We start from the raw sequence: 20,584 nt of genomic DNA on the forward strand, positions 1-20,584 counted from the left end.
AAGACAGCATGAACTTTGGTGAACTGACCTTTGCTTGTAGGTCATTGCCAGATCTTTCCAATAGTTAGCATCTTCTTCCTCAGAGCCGAACGTCTTCCCAGAGTCCTCCATCATGAAAACGGGAGAAGAGGTCACTCTTCTTATTGCATAGTGTCTAGGAAAGAAAGTTTTAACATTATTATTCTGGTTAAATAGCTGAACATTATTGGGGGAGAAAATTCCTGAACTTTACATTGGATTAAATGATAAAACATTGCCAAAACACTAAAACTAAACCAAGACAAGATACAGCCCACCTTCATGTTTCATTCCATGGAGAGAGAAAACTGTCAGGATTTGCTGACTTACCACATTGGGAAGAGGGGAAATAAGGAAAAGATGGAGGTAAGGACATCTTCTGGGGTTCTAGCTTGGGCAACAGGGTGCCAACACTGCCCCCATCACCAGAGATGCAGAAATGCAGAACATCAGAAGGAAAATCTTCAGGGCTCAGGGATAATGACCCAAGTTTGGGACATTATTAGTCTGACATGCCCATGGCACATCTAGATGCGACACTGAATCTGAAACTCGGGTCAAGTCTGGGCTAACAATGCAAATTTAAGAGTCATGAGTTTAAAGCTGGTACTTCCCTCTCTTGTGATGGAACCACTGGAGGATCTAATGAGGACTATTTATTGAATTCTGAGGAATGCCAGTATTTGAAAGGGGGGCAAGGAAAGAAATGGTAATCGGAGGAGAGAGGAGAAACAAAGAGAAATAAGAATCAGGAAGAGTCAGCTGTCCTGGAGTAGATAGTTTCAAGGGGGAAAGGGAAACATTCTACAGTATCCATGAAACAGAGAAGGTGGTAAGATAAGGATTGGAAAACATCCACCAGACTTAGCAAAATGTTGGTCACTGGTAATGTGAGCAAGAATAGTTTCAGCACAGTGGAGGAGGGAGGAGAAATAAACTGGGTGGAGAATTATGTAGGAGGTAAGGAAGAGAAAGCCCACGGGATTTTGGAGAACTGGGTGTGAGAAGAAAAGGAGACAAATTTGACAGTAGCTAAAAGGGAGTGGAAGATAGGGCCTTGGCTTTGAGGACTTTGAGATATCCAGAGCAGAGGTTAGGAAACATATTCTACTCTATACTACATATTCTATAAACAGTTGTCAGTTTATAGACTCCCGCTGATAGAGCCTTTGGATGTAACAGCTTATTTTCTGAATTTATGTAAGGCTCTGAGCCCATTGAAAGGTCATCAGGAATCCAAATTAGATGCTTCCAAGGTCCCTTCCTTCCTTCCTTCAAGAGAGCTTACAGTCTGCAGTATGTGTCCTTGGGAACAAAAGAATGAACACACCCCTCACTTTGCAAGGCATAACCAACAAGCTATATTTTGGGCTAACTGTAAAAGACATTCAGCTAAATATGTTAGTGATGGCACAGACACAATCACCAACTTCTGGATCCTGGGCAGAAGTTGAATAATACCTATACTCAAGCACAGCACTTATTGCTAACTCTGCATTTGCTACTACCTGTATGTGTATCTTCTTTCTCTCCTAATTTCTCTCCCTTTCCTAATTGGAGAAAGTATGCCCTGTGCCCTCACACCTACCCCCTTCTGGAGAACAGTTTCTCTGAAAACTTGATCTAAGTAGAGAAGCCAAATGGTACAGAAAGCTGTCAACTATTAATTTTTTTTCCAGGTCAGAATTCCTTCTTCCATCTTTCTGTAATAGCACCCAAATATTCCCTTGGGGGAACTGACCCTACACTCACCCCATGAGGTTCAGAGGAACTTGACATCACCTTTTGTATCTGAGAGAAGGCACATGACTACTCATGCCACCAGCATCAGTAACTGGCTCCGGGGTGGGCCTAACCAACGCTGAGCCAATGAAAGGGATCAGCCTCACGCAAGCTGAACAAATCATTGGCTCAGGTGTGGACTTAACTCAAGCTGAGCCAACAATAAGTGGGCCTAACTCAAGGTAAGCCAGTAAGTGTCCAGAACCAGACCTTTCGCAGAGCTTTCAAGAAACAAACTCTTTAGAAGTGTTAACTAACGTTACTGTAATAATCACTTTGCTATATACATTGATACATATATAAAATCATCATGTGGTACACCTTAAATTTACACAATGTCATATGTCAATTATATCCATAAAGCTTGGGGGAAAAGAAAGACACGAACTCCCTTTTCCCGCTAGGATTTGTTAGATAGCAGGAGGTAAGCCCAGAGTGCCAGCCCTCATTCTACCATGAGAGGAGACAGCCTGAGAAAGAGGAGACGGCCTGAGAAAGTGGGACCAAGAGGTGGAGAGACTGGGTCCTGATGATATTGTTTGAGCACCCAGATCCAGCTGTCCCTAATTTATGATTATGAGAAAGAATGTACTCCCCATCTTGACTGTACCAGTTAGGGTTGGATCTCTGTCACAAGAGAGTTCTAATTCATACATGGAGTGATAGATCTTGTTTGCTGGAAATAAATAGAATGGAGTACCTACAGTAAATAACAGTAATTAAGATGGTGACAGGTAAGAATAAACCTGGGTATGGTGCTCCCTGCTCAGGCCATAAGCTCTAGTGAGTCCAGATTGCAGCTAATATGTAGTCACCAAACCAACGTCTATAGTGTCCAGAGCACAGAGCCCATACAACTCTATGTGACTGAGCACTGTGTGGCCACTAACGGTCTTATTAAGGACAAGTGCATGGCACGGGAGGAAGTCTGAGTACAGTCGGGTGAGAAAGTGAGGAACTAGGAACAATGAATGTACACTGACTTTTTCTGCTGTTTGGAAAAAGATCGTGTACAAGGTTCAACATAATTAGTCCCTGTCACTTCTTTTAAACATTTCACACCCTCCTACCCCTCCCCTTTCTTAGGCTCCAGCTACACCACCTTCTTCTTGTTCCTTGAACACACCAAGCTCACCCTACCTCAGGGCCTTTGCATTTGCTGTTCTCTCTGCCTGGAATGCTTTTCCTTCAGATCTCTTCTCAGCAGGTTTCCATCTTGCCATTCAGATCTCAGCTAAAACGTCTTCCACAGAGAGACCTTATTTGAATACCAGCAAATACCCACTTCAGCCCTTCACTATCATAACCCTTGCTTTGTTACTTTATATGTTTTGTTTTTGTTTATCTTCCCTTACTGGAATGTCAGTTATTAAACACAGGGACCTTCTCTGTCTTTTATAACCTCCAAACCTAGAATAATGTCTGGCATCTAACAGGCATTTAATAAACGCTGTGGAATGAATGCACATAGGGGAAGACAGAGATTGGCCACTAGCTAGAAGGGAATATGACATTAAGGAAGGCAAAAAGCAAGAAGCCCTCTGAAGGTTAGTTTATAAATTACATCTGTAAATCCTACAATGCTTATCAGGATGGGGAAAACCTCTCCAGCACCTGAGTACCATCTGCTTAATGGGAAGGAATGGGAGGAGAGGATACCATGTTTGAAACTACCTCTTCCCCCAATTTTTACATGATAAAGAGTATCTGATGTAGTTACTGGAGTTTAATAACCTTCATCCTGCACTCTTATGACAGATGAGTTTATTAAAAGGACTTCTTAAAACAGTTACCATGGCCAGTGAGCCTTAAAACTGAACCCTCAGGAAAGAAATGAATTTGTCATGTTTTAGGAGGCCCTTCCGCTGTAGGAAGGGTTCTAATTATAACCATGCTGATAGGAGGGATCTGGTTTTTGGACTTCAGGTTCTGGGGAGAAACTATGCAGACACCTGGGCTTATGTCACAGCTTGTACAATCTCTGACTCCAACTAAAGGGCAAAAACTACAGGCCTGGCATTTCAACCAAATGCCTTGCATTTTAAAAAACAATCTTTAGGGAAGAAAAAATATATACTACAGGCCAAGAGAGAAGAAGTAATAGCTGAACTTCACTATCTTTTGAAAAGGCAGTCTTAAAAATATAAGTTTTCCTTTGCCATATGAAAGTGTCTCAGAAAGTTCTAATGTGAATTATTCTTCACAGAAAGCAGGTAAGATGACTTGCAGAGTTTCCCTTCTCCCAGCATTACCTATTGAACTTTACCATCCCCTTCTATTTGTTATGTGCTGGGCGTTTAACAAGTCAGCTTCAAACAACTTTATCCCTTTTTAGCCATTCAACTGTAAGATTAAGCAAGACAACCATTTGCATTCTTAGAAGACGCTGGAGCAGAAATGCTGTATCTTGGGCATCTCCTTTGGTGCAAGTGAACAGCAGTGGCAAACCAGACCCAGGGCAAGGGCGGGGGTGCAGGGGGTTGTCTTTAAATTCAAGCTTGAGGTCTCCCTGGGGTTGTAAACAGACTGATTAGAAGTCAAATTCACTTATTCATTTGGCCCACAGTCTTTTAAAAGGCACTGTGACAAGAAGATGTTAACTCTTGTTAACAGTATATACAACTTTGTACCCACTATCTTAAAAACAGATACTGCATGCATTTATTTCACTTGTGCTACAGACATTCAATCTCTTAACTTGTGTGCTCAATACACTATTACATCATCATGCCCTAGCATCATGGGCAAATCCAATGGGTACCTCAACTGTAGGTGACACAACATGCAAGAAAGAACAAACCAGGGCAAGAGGTTTGAAAAGTATCTATTTTCTGTAACTTAGATCTACTATTCCTACAAAAAACGTGTTTCACTATATGTTTTTACCAGGTTTTCTATGATTAAACTTAATAGAAAAGTCTGAAAACACACTTGAAACAAATGCCTTTGATTTCAAAACTAGAAAAAACAATCTCTCTTGGCTCCCCTGTGAGTGAAGAAAGCTGGGGCATGCTGGTCAGGATGCAATACACACCTATAAACCATCAGGAATTAACTCACCGTCCTCTCCACCCCAACCTTGGGCCAACCCCTTCCCAATCAAAACAAACAGAAGAGCTGAAGGGAAAGGAACGGAGAGAAAGGTGCCAAATGACAGCACATGCTCCAACAGCTTCTATGTTATGAAGCAAGCTTTGCACTTTGCAGAAGTGACATCACTGGGGCAAGATTAGTCAGGAATCAGCAAGTCTAGCTTCTGTCTTTGTGCTTTCAAAGTCTATAATGATCAGTTTAAGAAACAGGCATGCAAGGACAAACATGCAAGGTTGTACATCATCATTCACAGATGTGGAAATGAGAGAAACTGTCCACAGAGGGCTGATTGGAAAACTATGCAGTTGTTAAAAAGAAGTATATGTACTAAAATGCAAGAAAGGACACTATTTTTATTCACAAATCTATCTCCCTCTTTGCATACAAAGGGTCTGGGAAGATGTACCAGAATGTGGGTAAAGCCGGCACTAAGATGAGAACTTGCACCTGACACACTACCATATACATTGATTTTTACAGTAAGCACATACTGCTTTTGACATTTTAACCCAGACAAAAATACAGAATAGCTATTGTTCCGGGATAATTTTATTCTACAGAACCAAAATGCCAGGGAAAGTTTTCCCCTCCTCCATCCCTTTTCCAACATATCTGAACACCTATTAAATGCCTGGCACAGCTAGGAGAGACAGATACAAAGCACCTAACATCAGCACTGGGTGCAAACACAGCACTAGTGGCTGACACCAACTTTCCATACACCAGTGTGTTCATGTTAGGAAATTATCTTGTGAGGAAAGGGAGTGTAAATTCTCTGGCTCACATGTTCTAAGGCAAAAGAACATTCTTATCCAAAATGGTATAAAATATACCAACCAGAGGCCCCTGAAACACTAAGGGCACAGAATCAGATCATCTGGACCTAAGCCTACACAAAAGACACACTTAGAGGAAAGATCTAAGTTTCCAAACTGGTTATCAGTGTGTATTTGGGTGATATCAGGTAACAAGTGTCTCTGGGAGTCACTGGGATTCAATCTCTCTTCAAAGCATCCTACCCATGTCCTAAAATGCCATCGTATCCTAGAATACACAAACAAAAATAGCACGGAAAACACAAATATCTGCCCAGCACATGCTACAAAGGCCATTTCTTGTTAAAATGGTCCTCAGGCAACAAGTACAATAGAAAAGGCACAAGCTGGTACAAACCCTTGGACAAAGAAGTGAGGGAAGTTCAGACCCTCAGGAGGCAGAGAACCTGAGATGACTGAAGAAGATAATGCAGCTTCCCCAAAAGCGGTGTCAAGGGGCTGGTGGAGTTTCCCAGGACCTCAGAGAGATACGTAAGCCCAGCCACTGCATTCAAGCTGTAGAATAAGCGTTTTCATCCTGTATCCAATCCGTCCCCAAAGTGCTGTCAGGGGAAATCTGAACCACCCTGCAGCAGAGACCTGAGAAACGCGGGGCGGGGGGGGGGGGTTACGGTCCAAACAAGTTCCCAAAGGGAGGGAGGTGGAGGAAGAAGGAAAGAGGTTTTTGGAAAGAGGCCTGCAATGAGGGTGAAAACAGGGTGGGGTAGTGGGCAAGAAAGAGTGCTAAGAGGAATGACGGGAAGACTGGGGCAGCAGAAGAAAAGGGGGTGGCGGGGTTTGAGGAGGGGCAGAAACGGGGTGGGAAAAGAGACTAGGGGGGGTCACGGAAGGGAGTTTCGGATAGGAGGGGACAGTAGGGCAGAGTATCGGGGCTGTGAGGACTGGAGACGAGAGGGGCAAAAGGACCAAGGAAGTCAAGGAGAGGAGGGCAGCAAGAAAAAGAAAGTTGGCAAAGGCAAGGAACCGGGCGCGAGTACACAAGGGTGGCAAAGCACGAAGTTAGGAAGGGGGGCTCCAGAAAAGCGGGATTTTCGAGTCCAGCGCCCGAGACCGGCGGAGTCCGGGCAGACGGAAAGCGACGCGCAAGCTAGGGGAGCCGCAGGGTCTCTGCCTGGGGTCCCGAGAGTGCATCTGGCGGCGGAGCGGGGCAGAAGAGTTTCCTACCGGCAGCGACGGTTCCCCAGCAGCCCTCACCCCCGGTAGCCGCTGCAGTTCCGCACTTACCCGGGCTCGGGCAACGAAGGCTAGCGGCTACCGCAACAGCAGCGGCAACAGAGGGCGGTGCGGCCCAGACCTCTGGCCCTCGCCCCCGCCCTTGCGCTCGCAGCCTGCGTTGCTCATTGGCTGCTGCGCCACGGGACCGCGTCCGCCTAGGCCAATCAGAGAAGAGCAGCGCGATTTGGAAACTTTTTTTTTCCAGGGTCCAGCCGCGGCGCGGCCACGCGGCGTCCCTGAGACCGGAGAGGGCTTGGGCTGCTGGGCGGGGACCTGGCCTGCCTTTGAGGATGCTGGTTGCTCCCCGGAATGGGCTTGGACTTGCGGCGCCAATACACTTAAAGAAAATACGACTCCCTCTCCTTGATAGTGATTGCATTTTCCCGTTCTAGCATTTTGCCCAAATCAGAGAAAAGGACAAAGATTCAGGTCCGCTTTGGCTAAGCAATGGCCCGTGTTCTTCCCACTCCCTTGCACCCTAAATAAAATTTTCAACATTATACCTTCTTCGAAGGTAGCAAAATTTAGTGCATAAGACTTTGGTTTCAAGCCTATCTTTGAATCCTAACTCTGCCCCTTACTAGCTGCATGATCTTGGGCAAGGTACTCGATGTGACTTAGTTTCCTTATCTATAAAATAGGGTTCCTGACAGGGTTTGTAAAACAGAGTCTAATACATAAAGTATAATCTATGTATTTGCTAAGTGATCATGATTTTTTTAAATTGGTTATGTGTGTTAGGCACAATGCTGACTTCTTGGGTTTTCTCATTTAATTCTCACAGCAATCCTAATTGTTCACCAATGATTATTTAATGAAGACTCGTGCTCAAAGCACAGTAAATGTCAGCCAAGATGCCTATCATCAAAGAACTTATGGTATCAAAAAAGACACACTAAACCAGCAAACAGAAAAAGTAAAATAATTCAGACTTTAATAAGTGCTATGAATAATGCAATGTCATGTGATAGAAAAGGACCAAGAAGGAGTCAGTTCAGATAAAATGGTCAGGGAAGGCCACTCCAGGAGATGACAATGGAGCTGAGACCAAGAAAATGAGAACCACAGGAAACATTTTTGTTGTCCTCATTTTAAAGGTGTGAAACAAAGGTGTAGGAAGTTAATGTGTTGCCCAAGGTCTCACAATTAATAAATAAGAAATCAGACTAAAGCTGGGTCTGTTTGGTGCCTACGTTTGTGTTTTTCAGCACTACACTAGGGGCAAAAAGATCTTACGTATTTTGAAGATTCCAACCACATTCAGAATCCCACCTGTCTCCCTGCAATGGTTAAGAATGACCTTTCTCTAATTCTCTCTTGTTTTGACTCCTCACTAGTTCCTGAAGAAGTTCAGAGACACAAAAGGGAACCACCACCTACATTAACAGGGTTAAGGAAAGTACCAAAATGTCTTCTGGGAAAACTTCTATGCTGGTCACAGATGCTAATAAACCATTGCTTTCTCTTGACACATTTGCTCTTAGGCTTTCGTTCATTGCAGAATTTTACTGACCCTCACCATTGTGTGATGTTTCTGGACAGGGAACAATTATCCCAGTTTACAGATAAACTGAAGCACTAATTGATGAGATATCAATCTGAAATAGCCCTGATCAAGTCATGTCAACTAGTTGGCTTTCTTCTCTTTTTAGAATAATTAGTTAATTTACTTATTTATTTATTTGAGGGGAAGGTAGGGAGAAAGAAAGGGAAAGAAACACCAATGCTAGAGAGAAACATCAATCAGTTGCCCCTTGCCCATGCCCCAACTAGGGTCCCAGCCTATGACCCAGGTATGTGCCCTGACCAGGAATTTAACTGCTGACCCGCTTTGCAGGACGACCGACTGACCAACTAAGCCACACCAGCCAGGGCAACTAGTTGGCTTTCAATTTTGTTCATTTTCCTTTTTTTAAAAAGAGAGAGGACATTGAAATGATTGTCATTATTAAACTTGTCTTTAGAACTGGAGTTTAGGTAAATGTCATTAGATAAAACCTTGAAAATGAAGGGGAATTTTTGGTGTACTTTAAAACTTTATGCTCTCTTTACTCAACTTTTTCCCTCTAGTGTTCAGATATGAATGAGCGGAGAACTCGGTTTCTCTTAAGTCATTCCATCATACTTTATCATTTCAAAACTGTACACTTAACCTAACACAGAAGAGAAGTTGCTGCAGGAGAAACTCCTTTGGTAGCAGCCAGGTTAATCTAAGAGCTGAATTGAATGTAAAGCATTGTAGCTGCTTAAACAGCACAAAAACAACCCTCATCCTTGTTTCATAAACATGACGATTATAATTTAGACAAGGAAAAAAACTGAAAGTTACTCTTACTCTCTAATGAAAGAGTTTGCCCAGCAAAGGAATAGATTAACAGAGGCTATATTTAAGAAAACATATCTGAAGGAAAATGGTAAAGCACTTCTTTCACAAATAACAAATTATTTTTAGGTTCATAATTATCTGGTATACTCTACATAGGCTAGCATTCTGCAGAAAACAGTAAAATTGCATTTCTTTAAAAATTATTTGTAATTCAGACTTTTCATTAGTGTTACATTTCATATGATTTATTCATTTTTATTTACTGCATTTACTGCATATTTATTTAACCTGTTGGAACCAGGCACAACTCTAGTTTTGAAAGAATGCCAAACAAAGTCAAACAAAATGTGTCTGCTCTTTATTATCTTCTGTGGCTAATAAATTTTACTTTAAAGATTTTTTAAAAATCCAATGTTTCCTTCTTTATGCTTTCAGTTAATATGGTCTGTGTTCAGAGATATTCAACTAGAATAAGGAAAAAGAAAAACACCACTAAAGAGGAGCATATTTGGTACTTAAACAAATAAAATAAACAAGCTGGGAACAGAGTTGCTTTACCATCTGTTCTAATTCCTACTTGGAAAATACCACACAGACACAATGAAGATTTACTCAGCAGTAATAAATACCTAAGTGTGTGTGTGTACACACACGTCATCTGCCTACTGGAAAATGAAATTCAAGCACAAAGGATTCTTCAGCTATGTGTTTGATCTTGCCCTCCGTAATACATGTCTACCAGGATGTATTAGCTTCCCCTGAAATTCACCCCACCGACTGGGAATTGCCTAGTGCAATTGACTCACACTGAAGACTCATGCGGTGTGGGCGTCTATACACCTTTTTTGACAATTTCTAGTTATTGATTCTTCCGCAAAGTGAATCTGTTTCTTGGCAATAAACCTTTCTAGAGTATGCAGCTGGCACATCCTAAACGATATCTAGATTTAAATACGAGATTCGTGCTTTGTTTTTCTAATTTGCAACAGGAACTAGTGAGCCGCTGGCAGGTTTGCAAATGACCATTGTGCTTACTGAGTTAAAAAAAATATTTTTTAATCTCAGGTAAAAGATTTTGGGGTGAAGGGGAGGCGGGGGGACCAAACAAGAGTTACCTATCCACCTAAAATACATGCTGTTATTTGCTCCACAAGGCTTTTTCAAGTACAAGATCGACTTTTTGCTCGCCCAGCCTGTCACTGGAAAAGTTGTTGACTTATAACAAGCTCCAGCCCAGGGCTTTTAAAAATCACGTTTTCTCACTTAAGTCACGAGGATTCCTTGGTTGTTGGTGACAACATCCAGCCTAGTCCTAGAACACTTTGTTTTTGCTTGGTCATAAGCCTGCGAGAAACCCTGCCGGCCCGAAGGACTTGGAGGTTAGCTCGGTTGGCACTTTTTTTCCCCACTCGCCACTAGGCTGCACTAGATTAAGTATGCTGTGAAAAATATGCGTCATTTAAATTTTTTTTAAGTAGAATCATCACGTGACAAGAAGAGACCGAGAGAGGATGGAGAGACAGCGACACAGAAAGAGAGGAGTAAGAGAGAAAACCACAAGGTTCGGGTTTTACATCGAAATCCGATTTAAACCTCCTTTCCTCAAAAGACCGAAAGAACTGCGTTGTATTAAATCCTGGTTGGCAGGTTTTATTCCCTCGATTCCACTTCAAAACTCCCTAATTCCCTGCTCTTAGATTCCTTCCGCTCCACAACGATAAGCCAGAGTTAAGGCCTCCTTAAACTGGAGGTTTTCGCCAAAAAAGCCGGGGCCGCCCCTGGGGAAGATCTCTATTTAAAGGTTTATCGGGAGGGGACTGAGCCTGACGAGGCTGCAGGGCCGCGAGGCCCCGCCCCCCCCGGATTCCCAGCACTCCCCGCGCGGAGAGGGCATGGCGGCGAGGGAGGGGTGGAGGAAGGGGCGGAGCGAGGGAAAGAAAAGGGCGTCGGTTTTACGACTGGGGCGGTGCGGTACGGAAGCGGAAGTGGAGGGCGCGCTTGGCGGTGGCGGCGGCGGGGGCTGCGGAGTCGGGAATCAAAACAAAGGGCCTGGAGGGGCGGGGGGGAAGGCGGCGGGGTCGGAATGTGAGCGAAGGTGGAGCTGGTCGCTGAGGTGAGTGTGCTGGCACCGCTGGGAACTAGTCCAGGATGGGCCCATTGCTCTTGGGCCACCAGGCTGGAGGAAAGACAGTGTCTCCGCCCTTCCCCTGCCTTTTGCTGGCCGGGATGCAGAGGGTTGGCTAGTCTCAGGGGAAGGACTGAGACCCACCAGTCATGCCCCTACTAAAAGTTCGGGTTGTCTCCCTTTCGTGTCCGTTCACAACTGTCACTGCTTCGCCGCTGCTATACTTTGCGGGTGTTTGGTTCCCCGCCCGCACCTTTCTCCGTGCCCCCGGTGGGGCCCTCCAGGTATGGAGAGCAACCTTTCCAGAGGAGTTTGCACAGATAGGAAGGCGAGGCGGGTGTATTTGCAACCCTTCCTTGCCCTCACCCCGCTGAGCACTATGCATGCTCCTCAGTTTTTCAACACTGGGGTGTGCAGCCTCTGGTTTTAAGGATAGTGTTGAATTTTCTGAGGGCTTGAGCCACTCCCACTTAACTGTAACGCCACACCTTGATAACACCTTTTAGAGTTTCCCAAGCACCTTTCTGGTATTACCAAGAGCTTTCTAGTTACAGTTATACCTTTTCAACTTCCTAACATCTCTGAGCAGAAAATACTCTCTTGCATAGAGGGAGATTGAAACCTTAACGGTCTTCCTAGACATTCATGGAACTTCTCATTCGTTGAGCTATTATCGATATGTGCTAGATGCAGGAGATACAAAAATGGGTAAGAAAACATGATCTCTACTGTCGCGGGGTTTATTCAGGTGGCGGAGACAGAAAATAAAGCAAATAAACAAGGCAATTTTAGAAGAGTATGAAAAAAAGAAGTAATGAGATGAGGTGGTATAGGGGTTAAGGACTAGATGGGGTGTTAAGAGAAAGTCACTGCTAAACTTCTATTACGATTGTCTTATTTAATCCAAACAACAGCCCTGTGACGGTACTACTATTATTATAAGGCACATTTTACAGATGGAATCTGAGGTTTGAGAGCATGTGAGTTATCCAAAGGTTCACAGAGAGGAAGCTGCAGAATTGGCGAGCAATATGCAGACAGTCTGACTTCCAAATCTGTGCTTTCAAACACTATCTGAATTGCTCAGAGAGTCCAAGAGATAATGGCAGAAATGAGACTTAAAGTCAAATCAAACAAAACTTGCTTTAGCTCTCTAAGTTACTTAGTGGCATTCCCAGGAGTATGTGGGAAAATTTCCAGGTGCAGGCCACTAACAAGCTAATACGTGTGTACTCTCTATTGCTGTGTTGAGCAATACAAAAGGTACCTTGGTGTAGTAGAAAGAAGTGGGTAAGCCTAGTTTGCTCTCTAATTGTGTGGTCTTGGGCAAGTTACAGAACTTCAGGAACTTCTGTTTTCTCCTCTGTAAGATGTGGCCAGTCTCTCGCAAGTCTGTAATCACAGATTTACTGTGGAAAAAAATTTACATAACTGGATCTTATTGTCTGGTTGGTCTCATCATTGTGTCCCTGTGCCAAGCATAGGCCTGCTACATAGCAAATAATAAGTAAATATTTGCTGAACGCAGAAATAATGTTAGATAAAAATGCCTATTAAACTCTGTTGTACTCTACTTGTCAGCCCATTTTCAGGACTGGCCTTGAAGAAGTTTGCAGGAACATGTTGAAGTTGTGTATATCATGAACATCCAAATTCTTATGATCTAGAGGAGATTGTGGGGAAATACAAAAGTTGTATTTAAGAGGAAAAACAAGTAGCATAATTTACTAACATTATGGCAGTTAACTTCATCTCTGTCTTCAAATTAACTCCTAATTGTAAACACCTAGGTAAAATACAAATATTTACTACTTTAGTATATACTGAGCAGCCAGGCCCTGTGCTTGGCACGGGTGATATGTTGGTAAAAACAAACAGATGGTGGGCTCTTTAGTGTTTTTCACCCTCAGTAATGCTGTGAGGTGAACAGAGGAGAAATTAGCTACACTTTTCAGAGGTAGAACCAAAAATTCATTGGGGTTTTCTAGCTTCGACATAAGTGCCAAACAGTAAATATCTTAGGCTTTGTAGGCCATATAGTCTCTGTTACAAATACTTAAGTCTGTAATTGTGTAAAAATCAGCCATACACAGGACTTAAACCAAAAGAGAGTGGACACTTCAATTTCATACAGTTTTATCATAAAACAGTATTGTTTTTTTATAAGAGTTTAAAAATGTCAGATAGTTCAAAAGCCATTTAAATACAAGCAGTGGGCTGGTTTTGGGTGGTGAGCCATAGTTTGCCTACCCCTGCTTTATGTGATCAGCTGTCTTATACCATAAATATGGTACTTGTACAGTCATCTCTCCCCTCACCCTCCTTTGTAAATGTTAAAACTGCCTGAAATGAGGATCTTATGAGAGGGATAGCTAAAAGGAGTTCTTTTCTGTATGCCCAGGTTAAATTTCTGAGAGATAAATTAATAACCTTAAAATGGCCACTGGAGTTAAGAGTAGGTGATTATTGGAGTATGATAGCGAGGACTTGGAAATGAGATTCAGTTGTCCTCAGCATTGATAGGCTGCCTTCATGCCCAGTAGCTATTATTGATTTTATCTATTTTTATTGTACTGTTTAAGTGTTGTTACATTGTAGTAGGTATACCATATATGTGACTTGAGATTCCTGTGTTAGATTTTTTGTTGGTAGCAGATTGCACTTTCATAATAAGCAAACTAGACATTGGTTTGATTCGTTCTGTGTCAAAATCAAAATCAAAGTCTGCAGAGGTCACATGATCTGGAACTTTCATACTCATCAAAGACACAGTGGGATAAGTTGCTCTTAAATCAGTTTGAAAATCTTACATAATTGGTTATGAGGACATGCAGTAATTCTTTTATGAAAATTACGTGCTCTCTGCTGTTAACTCTCACAAGTAATCTTTAGGGCAAGATGGTTGAGAAGAAGTAAAAACTATAGAAAAAGTCTCCTCAGGGCTGGAGGAGATTGTTAGAGACTCTAGATAAGTGATGAGAAGAAGTTTTACTCAGGGACAGGCAGATGTTCAAGATTTGTCTAGTACTTCACTCAAGTATGGCTGTTTATAGAAAAGAAATAGTGCTCATCCAGAGTTTGTTTTTATTGGAAGTATAGAACATGAGGAGTGGAAGACGAGAGAATATTTAAAAATCAGGTTGATAGAGTCAGAATTTAAGCTTACATAAGCAGTCAGCCAAATTTACCAAATTTTAGTAACATGTAATATTCTTTGAAAGCTGTTATACTTTTGTTCCGTATGATTTGTCTTGTTGGGAGCCATTGCACCATAAATATAGTTGCAGCCTCATATTTTAATAGTAAAATTTGAACTTATGCATATAAGTAACATTAAAATCTCATTCTTAACAGGGTGGAAGAATGAAAGAAAAGAATGATGAAAGAATGTTGAACAGTTTTGTGTGGCTGTATGATGGAAGAAAACGGAACTGAGAACTCCTGCAGTAGAACGCTTGGATGGCTTCAACAAGATAATGATGCTAAGCCATGGCTTTGGAAATTCTCTAATTGCTTTTCTCGTCCTGAGCAGACATTGCCACTTAGTCCCCAAACGGTAACTATGTGCAAGACTATGGACATAGAAATTCCCGGTGCAAATAAATGAGTGCTCCCTCTGGGGCAGTCTCTCTCCCTGGAGTCTGTGCTAAGTTTTCCTTGTATCTTATATTACTTCTTGTAGCACATTATTAATAATTCCTGACTCAATGAGAGCATAATTTTTTAACACCTGTACTTCATTCTAAGTAACAGTAGATGCTTTATTTTTATTTTTTTAAGATTTTATTTATTTTTAGAGTGGGGGGAGGGAGGGAGGGAGGGAGAGAGAGAAATATCAATGTCCAAGAGAAATATCAACCAGTTGCCTCTCACACGCCCCCCTCCTGAGGACCTGGCCCACAAGCCAGGTCTGTGCCCTGACTGGGAACTGAACTGGTAACCCTTTGGTTTGCAGGACAATACCCAGCCCACTGAGCCACACCAGTCAGGGCAACAGTAGATGCTTTAAATATTTGATGTTAACATTTTTGGAAGAAGTGTTTCTCATTAAAGTCACAGATTCCAAAGATAAAATCCACCTGGTAGAATAAAATTGGAGGAAAGTATAAAATAGATTTTATATAACAGTAGCATTCCAACAGTAGCCTGAGTTTTGAGTCTTATAATCAAGGAAAGATTGATGGGACCTTATTGACAGTCTTTTTCTGTTCAAATTCTCTTGGGTATTTAAATATGTCTCTAACTTCTTCCTGTGCCTTTTCGTAGTGATTTTGACTTTTTCTGATTTCATTTCATGTATAACATTACCACCTTTCTATTTCTTTTTTTGCTGTTATACTTGGGATTTAAATGAGACTTTGTGATGAATGTATGTAAAGGTATTAATACTAACATTTTTAAAAAGTCAAACACCCTGTCTTCTTCAGGTCATCATTATATAGTTATCTTTGTTGTATGGCATCAGTAATTTGGGTCATTTCAGAAATGTTTTACTTTAGGGACAGCAAGGGTTGGCAGCTCATGCAAGCTTTCCTGGGATGGCAGATCTGGCCCTCATGAAATCACATGATACAGAAACTTGGTTTTTGTCAATGGCATCTAGAATTGAGTATGTTCAAAGGGACCAACTCACAATAACCCTGCTTATAAGAGCCAAATCTATATAAATCAGAATTCCAGTGTGTTCATTTCCAACGTGAACTATAATTACCAAAAGGGCAGAATAAATTGCTTGTTGGATTGTTAGCCCATTGCTATTACCTCCCTTTTAGGCAGAGTCTAAGTGAAAATCCAGATTTCTCCTGGATGAGTATAGACTCACAGCATAAGGAATGAAATCATAGCAGTCAGATGGACCCTGCTATGCTCCAAAGGATGAGCATGTCTTAAACACTACATAAGGGCATTGTCTTCATCTTAATGGTGCCTACAGTCAGTCCACAAAAGCTCTTGATCAGTTAGATCTCCTTTCAGGGGTGGGGGACTCTGCTGAGAGCTTTATGTGCATGCTGTTATTTTATTGTTCTAACAACTGTAGAAGGTATATCCTGTTGTTCCCAACTGAAGGATGAGGTAACAGAAGTTAGAGAGGTTAAGTAACTACTCAAGGTCATCAAACTGTTGAGTACCCCATGCAAACCCAGGTCTGACACCACTGCCATGCGGCAGCCTTTATAAATGTGTTGGCCTCCTGTGTCTGTTGGAGGAATATGACAAATTATTTCTCTTGTACCTTTTCCCAGTTTTCTAAGTACTCTTAACTTTTTTCACTGGCTATAGAATAATTGTTGGCATTATGACTTTAGGTCATGATATCCTTGGGTTTGCTAAATGTCATCAGCAGCACATTTATAGACTTTTCCACAAATGGGTCACTTGGGGAGATGGCTGAGCATGTCATCCATATTGTTTGGCATCTTCTCTGGAGGACATTATTAAAACCTGCGAGAACTATTAAGTATTTTACTCAAAGCACTTTGCTTGTAAGCCATCTTTATTGAATATTGTTTGTGACTCTTGTTTCATGCCACCTGTTTTGTCTTCAGAAGACACTGTGAGGCAAGGGAAAGTTATCAGAGGGAGGTAACTGAGACATTGGTGGTTAACATGGCTTGCTGAACACCCTTCCCCTAGTCTCTTAAAATTTAGGAAGAACACAGTCTTAACTTTGGTTGTCTTTCCATGTTCACCTCCTACAGACTTCTGAAGAATGCCCCTGGTTTCAGCTGCTATTTCATTTTGCTTTGTCATGATCAGAGTGATATAAACAGGATTTCCATTGTTGAACACAATAGGATGTAACCAGATGTATCACTGGCCTCATAAAATTGACTGATGTTCTGATTTTTTTTTTCCCCTCAGAAAGATTACATGGAGAACAAGAAAGTTGCTGTGGAATTAAAGGATGTACCATCTCCCCTCCATGCTGGCTCTAAACTTTTTCCAGCAGTTCCACTTCCAGATACTCACTCTCTTCAGCAAACTAAAACACAGCTTCCAACTGTCCCCAAAGTAAGCTGCTGTGCTCGTTGCACTAATGAACCCTCCACTTCACCAATGCATTTTGGCGGTGGTGGTGGCAGCGGTGGCGGTGGCGGAGGTACTGGTAGCTTGATTCACACGGGCACACTCTTAGATTCGAAAAGCACCAGGACAATCACATGTCAGGTAGGGTCAGGATTTGCTTTCCAGTCTGCGTCTTCACTCCAGAATGCCTTAGCTAGGAACAATATGGCCAGCATTGCAAATGACTTTCCCAGCATGTGTCTAGAAAGTAATCTCTCTTCCTGCCAACACCTGCCCTGTTGTGGAAAGCTCCATTTCCAGTCATGCCATGGTAACGTGCACAAGCTGCATCAGTTCCCTGCTGTCCAGGGCTGTACCTCCCCAGGCTATCTCCCCTGTTCTGATTTCTCAAGTGGGGCTCCAGGGCACATGGAAGAGCACATTTCCCAGTCGGAGCTAACGCCTCACTTGTGCACCAACTCTTTGCACCTAAATGTGGTCCCTCCGGTGTGTCTGAAGGGCTCCCTTTACTGCGAAGACTGTCTAAACAAGGTTTGTATCTCTTTATTTGTTATATTGGGGGCAGCTGAGGTTTAAGGAATGATATTTTTAAAGTGGGTATGTCTTGAAAATCTTTATTGTGCATAGGGTTGAAGAACCTTCCATGATATAGCTCTCTCCCCGTGAGCATAACTTCTGGTGGTCCTGAAGAAGCAAAGGGGAGGGACCATTCAGATAGGTAGAGGGTAATTATTTATATAGTTTATGCTCTTTGGGCCTCTTATAGTCTGTTTTCTGAATTTGAACCTAGTTCAGCAAAGCCTCAGGTTCTGTTTTGTCCTTCAAGGTAGAGGCATGATTGTGATTTCATATAACCAGTATTCACACTACATGGATGTATTCATGTAATGTAGGTAACTGCATGTTGTCCTTTTGTAGTAATTTGGGGAGCTTGGAACTTGGTCCAGTCCACCTGTGTTAAAGTGAAGACTTTAATTCCCTTTATGTAAAGTGTGTCTGAGGTCTCCATGGAAGCAGACACATACCCCAGGTCTGTAAAGGTCTGATCTTGTGACTGTCTTCCCTGACCATTTCAAGCTACTTGTTGAAGTGAGTTTATGAATTGAACACTAGTAGTTCTAGGAAAGATGATTTGAGAAGACATTTTATTAGAGGCTAGCAGTTGGAAAGGAGAAACACTTAGGATGTGTTTTCAGTTGTATATAACTGTAGGTTCTGAAATGATGTACCTGAAACCTTTTTTTCTAAAAATTTTAAAACAGCCGGCAAGAAATAGTATAATTGCTGCTGCTAAAGTCTGGCCAAATATACCACCTCCAAATACACAAACTGCACCTGTTACTATTCCTCTGTGTAATGGCTGTGGAACCAAAGGGAAGGAGACCACATTGTTATTGGCAACTGGTCTAGACAAAGCTGCTTCGAAATTTGGTAAATGACAATGTGGTATAAAATATGCATATTTAAATAGTTTTCAATATCTGATACTAACTCTGCATTTAATTGCCTTTAAAAGAGTTCTAGTGGTTCTAAAGCTACTGTGTATGTGAGTCTCCATTTTTATCTCTTGGTAAATTAAAAAAAAAAATTTTACAGATGAGTAAGTCATTTGCTCTTTATATTGGGCTGAGGCTAGTTGAGATCAGAAGCTGTGTATAGAAAAATGGGGAGTATGTTAATTGTTTACTCTCTAGAAGGACTTAGTATTTAGAAAGATTTAGTACTGGCTAGTGAAAAATGATATTTGAAAACCTAAGAGCATTTCTCCCAAACATAATTAATGTGGTATTTTATTTATTGAAAATATTTTTAAAATATTAAGTCAGATGTTAATGCCACACTAAAAATTATTTAAAATCAAGGACAGTGAAAACCTCATCTTTCGTCACCTTTTCATTATTCTTTCATGCTGAGTAGATAGACAAACATGAGTGGAGCGTGAGAATCAGGTCCCAGAGCTGCAGTGTCCATTCATCTGTGTGTTAGTATTCAGAGATGCATAGGTGGTCAGCATGAGAATGGCTTGTGTTTTGTGAGGGATTACTGTGGGCTTAAAGTAACTTGACCTTTAGATTTGTCCTCTCCTGAAAAATAGGAATAATTACTGGAGATATACTGTGGCAGCTTAGGGGTGGTTTGTTTTATTAGATCAAACAGTGAGGTATAGTTAAAATTAATATCCACAATAATTTTGTTTTTCTACCACTGAGAATGATAGGTAGCTATCTATTTAATTTTACCATTTCTCTTTCATTATGCATAATTCAAACTGTTAACATTTCTTAAGGGTCACCAGAAGTTGCACTAGCTGGACAGGTGCTGGAAAACTTACCCCCCATTGGAGTTTTTTGGGATATTGAAAACTGCTCAGTTCCCTCTGGCCGCTCAGCCTCTGCTGTTGTACATAGAATCCGTGAGAAGTTTTTTAAAGGCCACAGAGAAGCAGAATTCATTTGTGTGTGTGACATCAGTAAAGAAAACAAAGAAGTGATTCAAGAGCTTAATAATTGCCAGGTAAAAAAAAAAGTTAATCTATGGTAGTTTAGTTAATTTATGGTAGTATAGGTACATGTGATTTTTTTTAAGAATTTTCAGAACTTGTTCAATAATGTGCATTTGTGCTAAGTTTGCAAATAAAGGAAATTAGCAAAAGGTTATTGCTAAAGTACAGTAAGTCCTTACTTAATGTTGTCAGTAGGTTCTGCAGCTGCAAGTGAAATGACATTTAATGAAAAACCATCACCATAGGCCAATTGGCATAAACAAGAATTAAGTTCCTACAGCATCTTATCAGTGTTATAACAAAATGTCATTAAACAAAATAACTTTGTTATTTGAGGGCCCGCTGTAGTAGGAATCATTTAATCAAGTCTGATTTATCGATAATGCTGCTTATATGTGACTAGTGCTACCAGTTTAATGGTTTCATATGTATCACTTTCTTTGATTTTTCATAAATGCTCTGTGAACAAGGATTTATTATTTAAAATTTACAAATGAAACTGAGGGCCCCCAAGTAGTTAAGCAGTTGTCTTAAGATCACATAGCCAGTATGTAGATGAATTAGGATTTAAATCCAGATTGACCCCAAAGCCTGATCTCTTGAATTGGAACAAGAAGCCAGTTCTTTTAACTCTTAAGACAAGTAATTCCATTGATATT

The 20,584-nt window shown here is 41.5% G+C and overlaps 2 protein-coding genes across 11 annotated transcripts in view; one reads left to right on the top strand and one right to left on the bottom strand.

Moving 5' to 3' along the window:
- The window catches only part of NDE1 (nudE neurodevelopment protein 1), a 38,037-nt gene extending 30,986 nt beyond the window's left edge, over positions 1 to 7,051 (bottom strand). Inside the window, exons 1-2 of one of the 5 annotated variants that reach the window (XM_028520347.2) lie at positions 6,954 to 7,051; positions 29 to 154 (exon numbers count right to left, since the gene is read on the bottom strand). In XM_028520347.2, coding sequence (XP_028376148.1) covers positions 29 to 114 — 86 coding nt within the window. In that variant the 5' untranslated portion in view covers positions 115 to 154; positions 6,954 to 7,051. Of the gene's footprint in view, positions 1 to 28; positions 155 to 6,214; positions 6,295 to 6,893; positions 6,918 to 6,953 lie in introns of those variants that run through there. The other 4 variants (XM_028520356.2, XM_036020903.1, XM_036020902.1 and 1 more) reach the window with 4 other exon arrangements.
- Positions 7,052 to 11,253: 4,202 nt separating this feature from the next.
- The window catches only part of MARF1 (meiosis regulator and mRNA stability factor 1), a 43,483-nt gene continuing 34,152 nt past the window's right edge, over positions 11,254 to 20,584 (top strand). For 2 of the 6 annotated variants that reach the window (XM_028516513.2, XM_036020906.1), the window contains exons 1-5: positions 11,269 to 11,383; positions 14,750 to 14,951; positions 17,258 to 17,953; positions 18,685 to 18,853; positions 19,710 to 19,936. In XM_028516513.2, coding sequence (XP_028372314.1) covers positions 14,808 to 14,951; positions 17,258 to 17,953; positions 18,685 to 18,853; positions 19,710 to 19,936 — 1,236 coding nt within the window. In that variant the 5' untranslated portion in view covers positions 11,269 to 11,383; positions 14,750 to 14,807. Of the gene's footprint in view, positions 11,384 to 14,749; positions 14,952 to 17,257; positions 17,954 to 18,684; positions 18,854 to 19,709; positions 19,937 to 20,584 lie in introns of all 6 variants that reach the window. The other 4 variants (XM_028516536.2, XM_028516520.2, XM_036020907.1 and 1 more) reach the window with 4 other exon arrangements.

This window comes from Phyllostomus discolor, chromosome 3 (assembly GCF_004126475.2).
Source record: "Phyllostomus discolor isolate MPI-MPIP mPhyDis1 chromosome 3, mPhyDis1.pri.v3, whole genome shotgun sequence".
Taxonomy (NCBI): Eukaryota; Metazoa; Chordata; class Mammalia; order Chiroptera; family Phyllostomidae; genus Phyllostomus; species Phyllostomus discolor.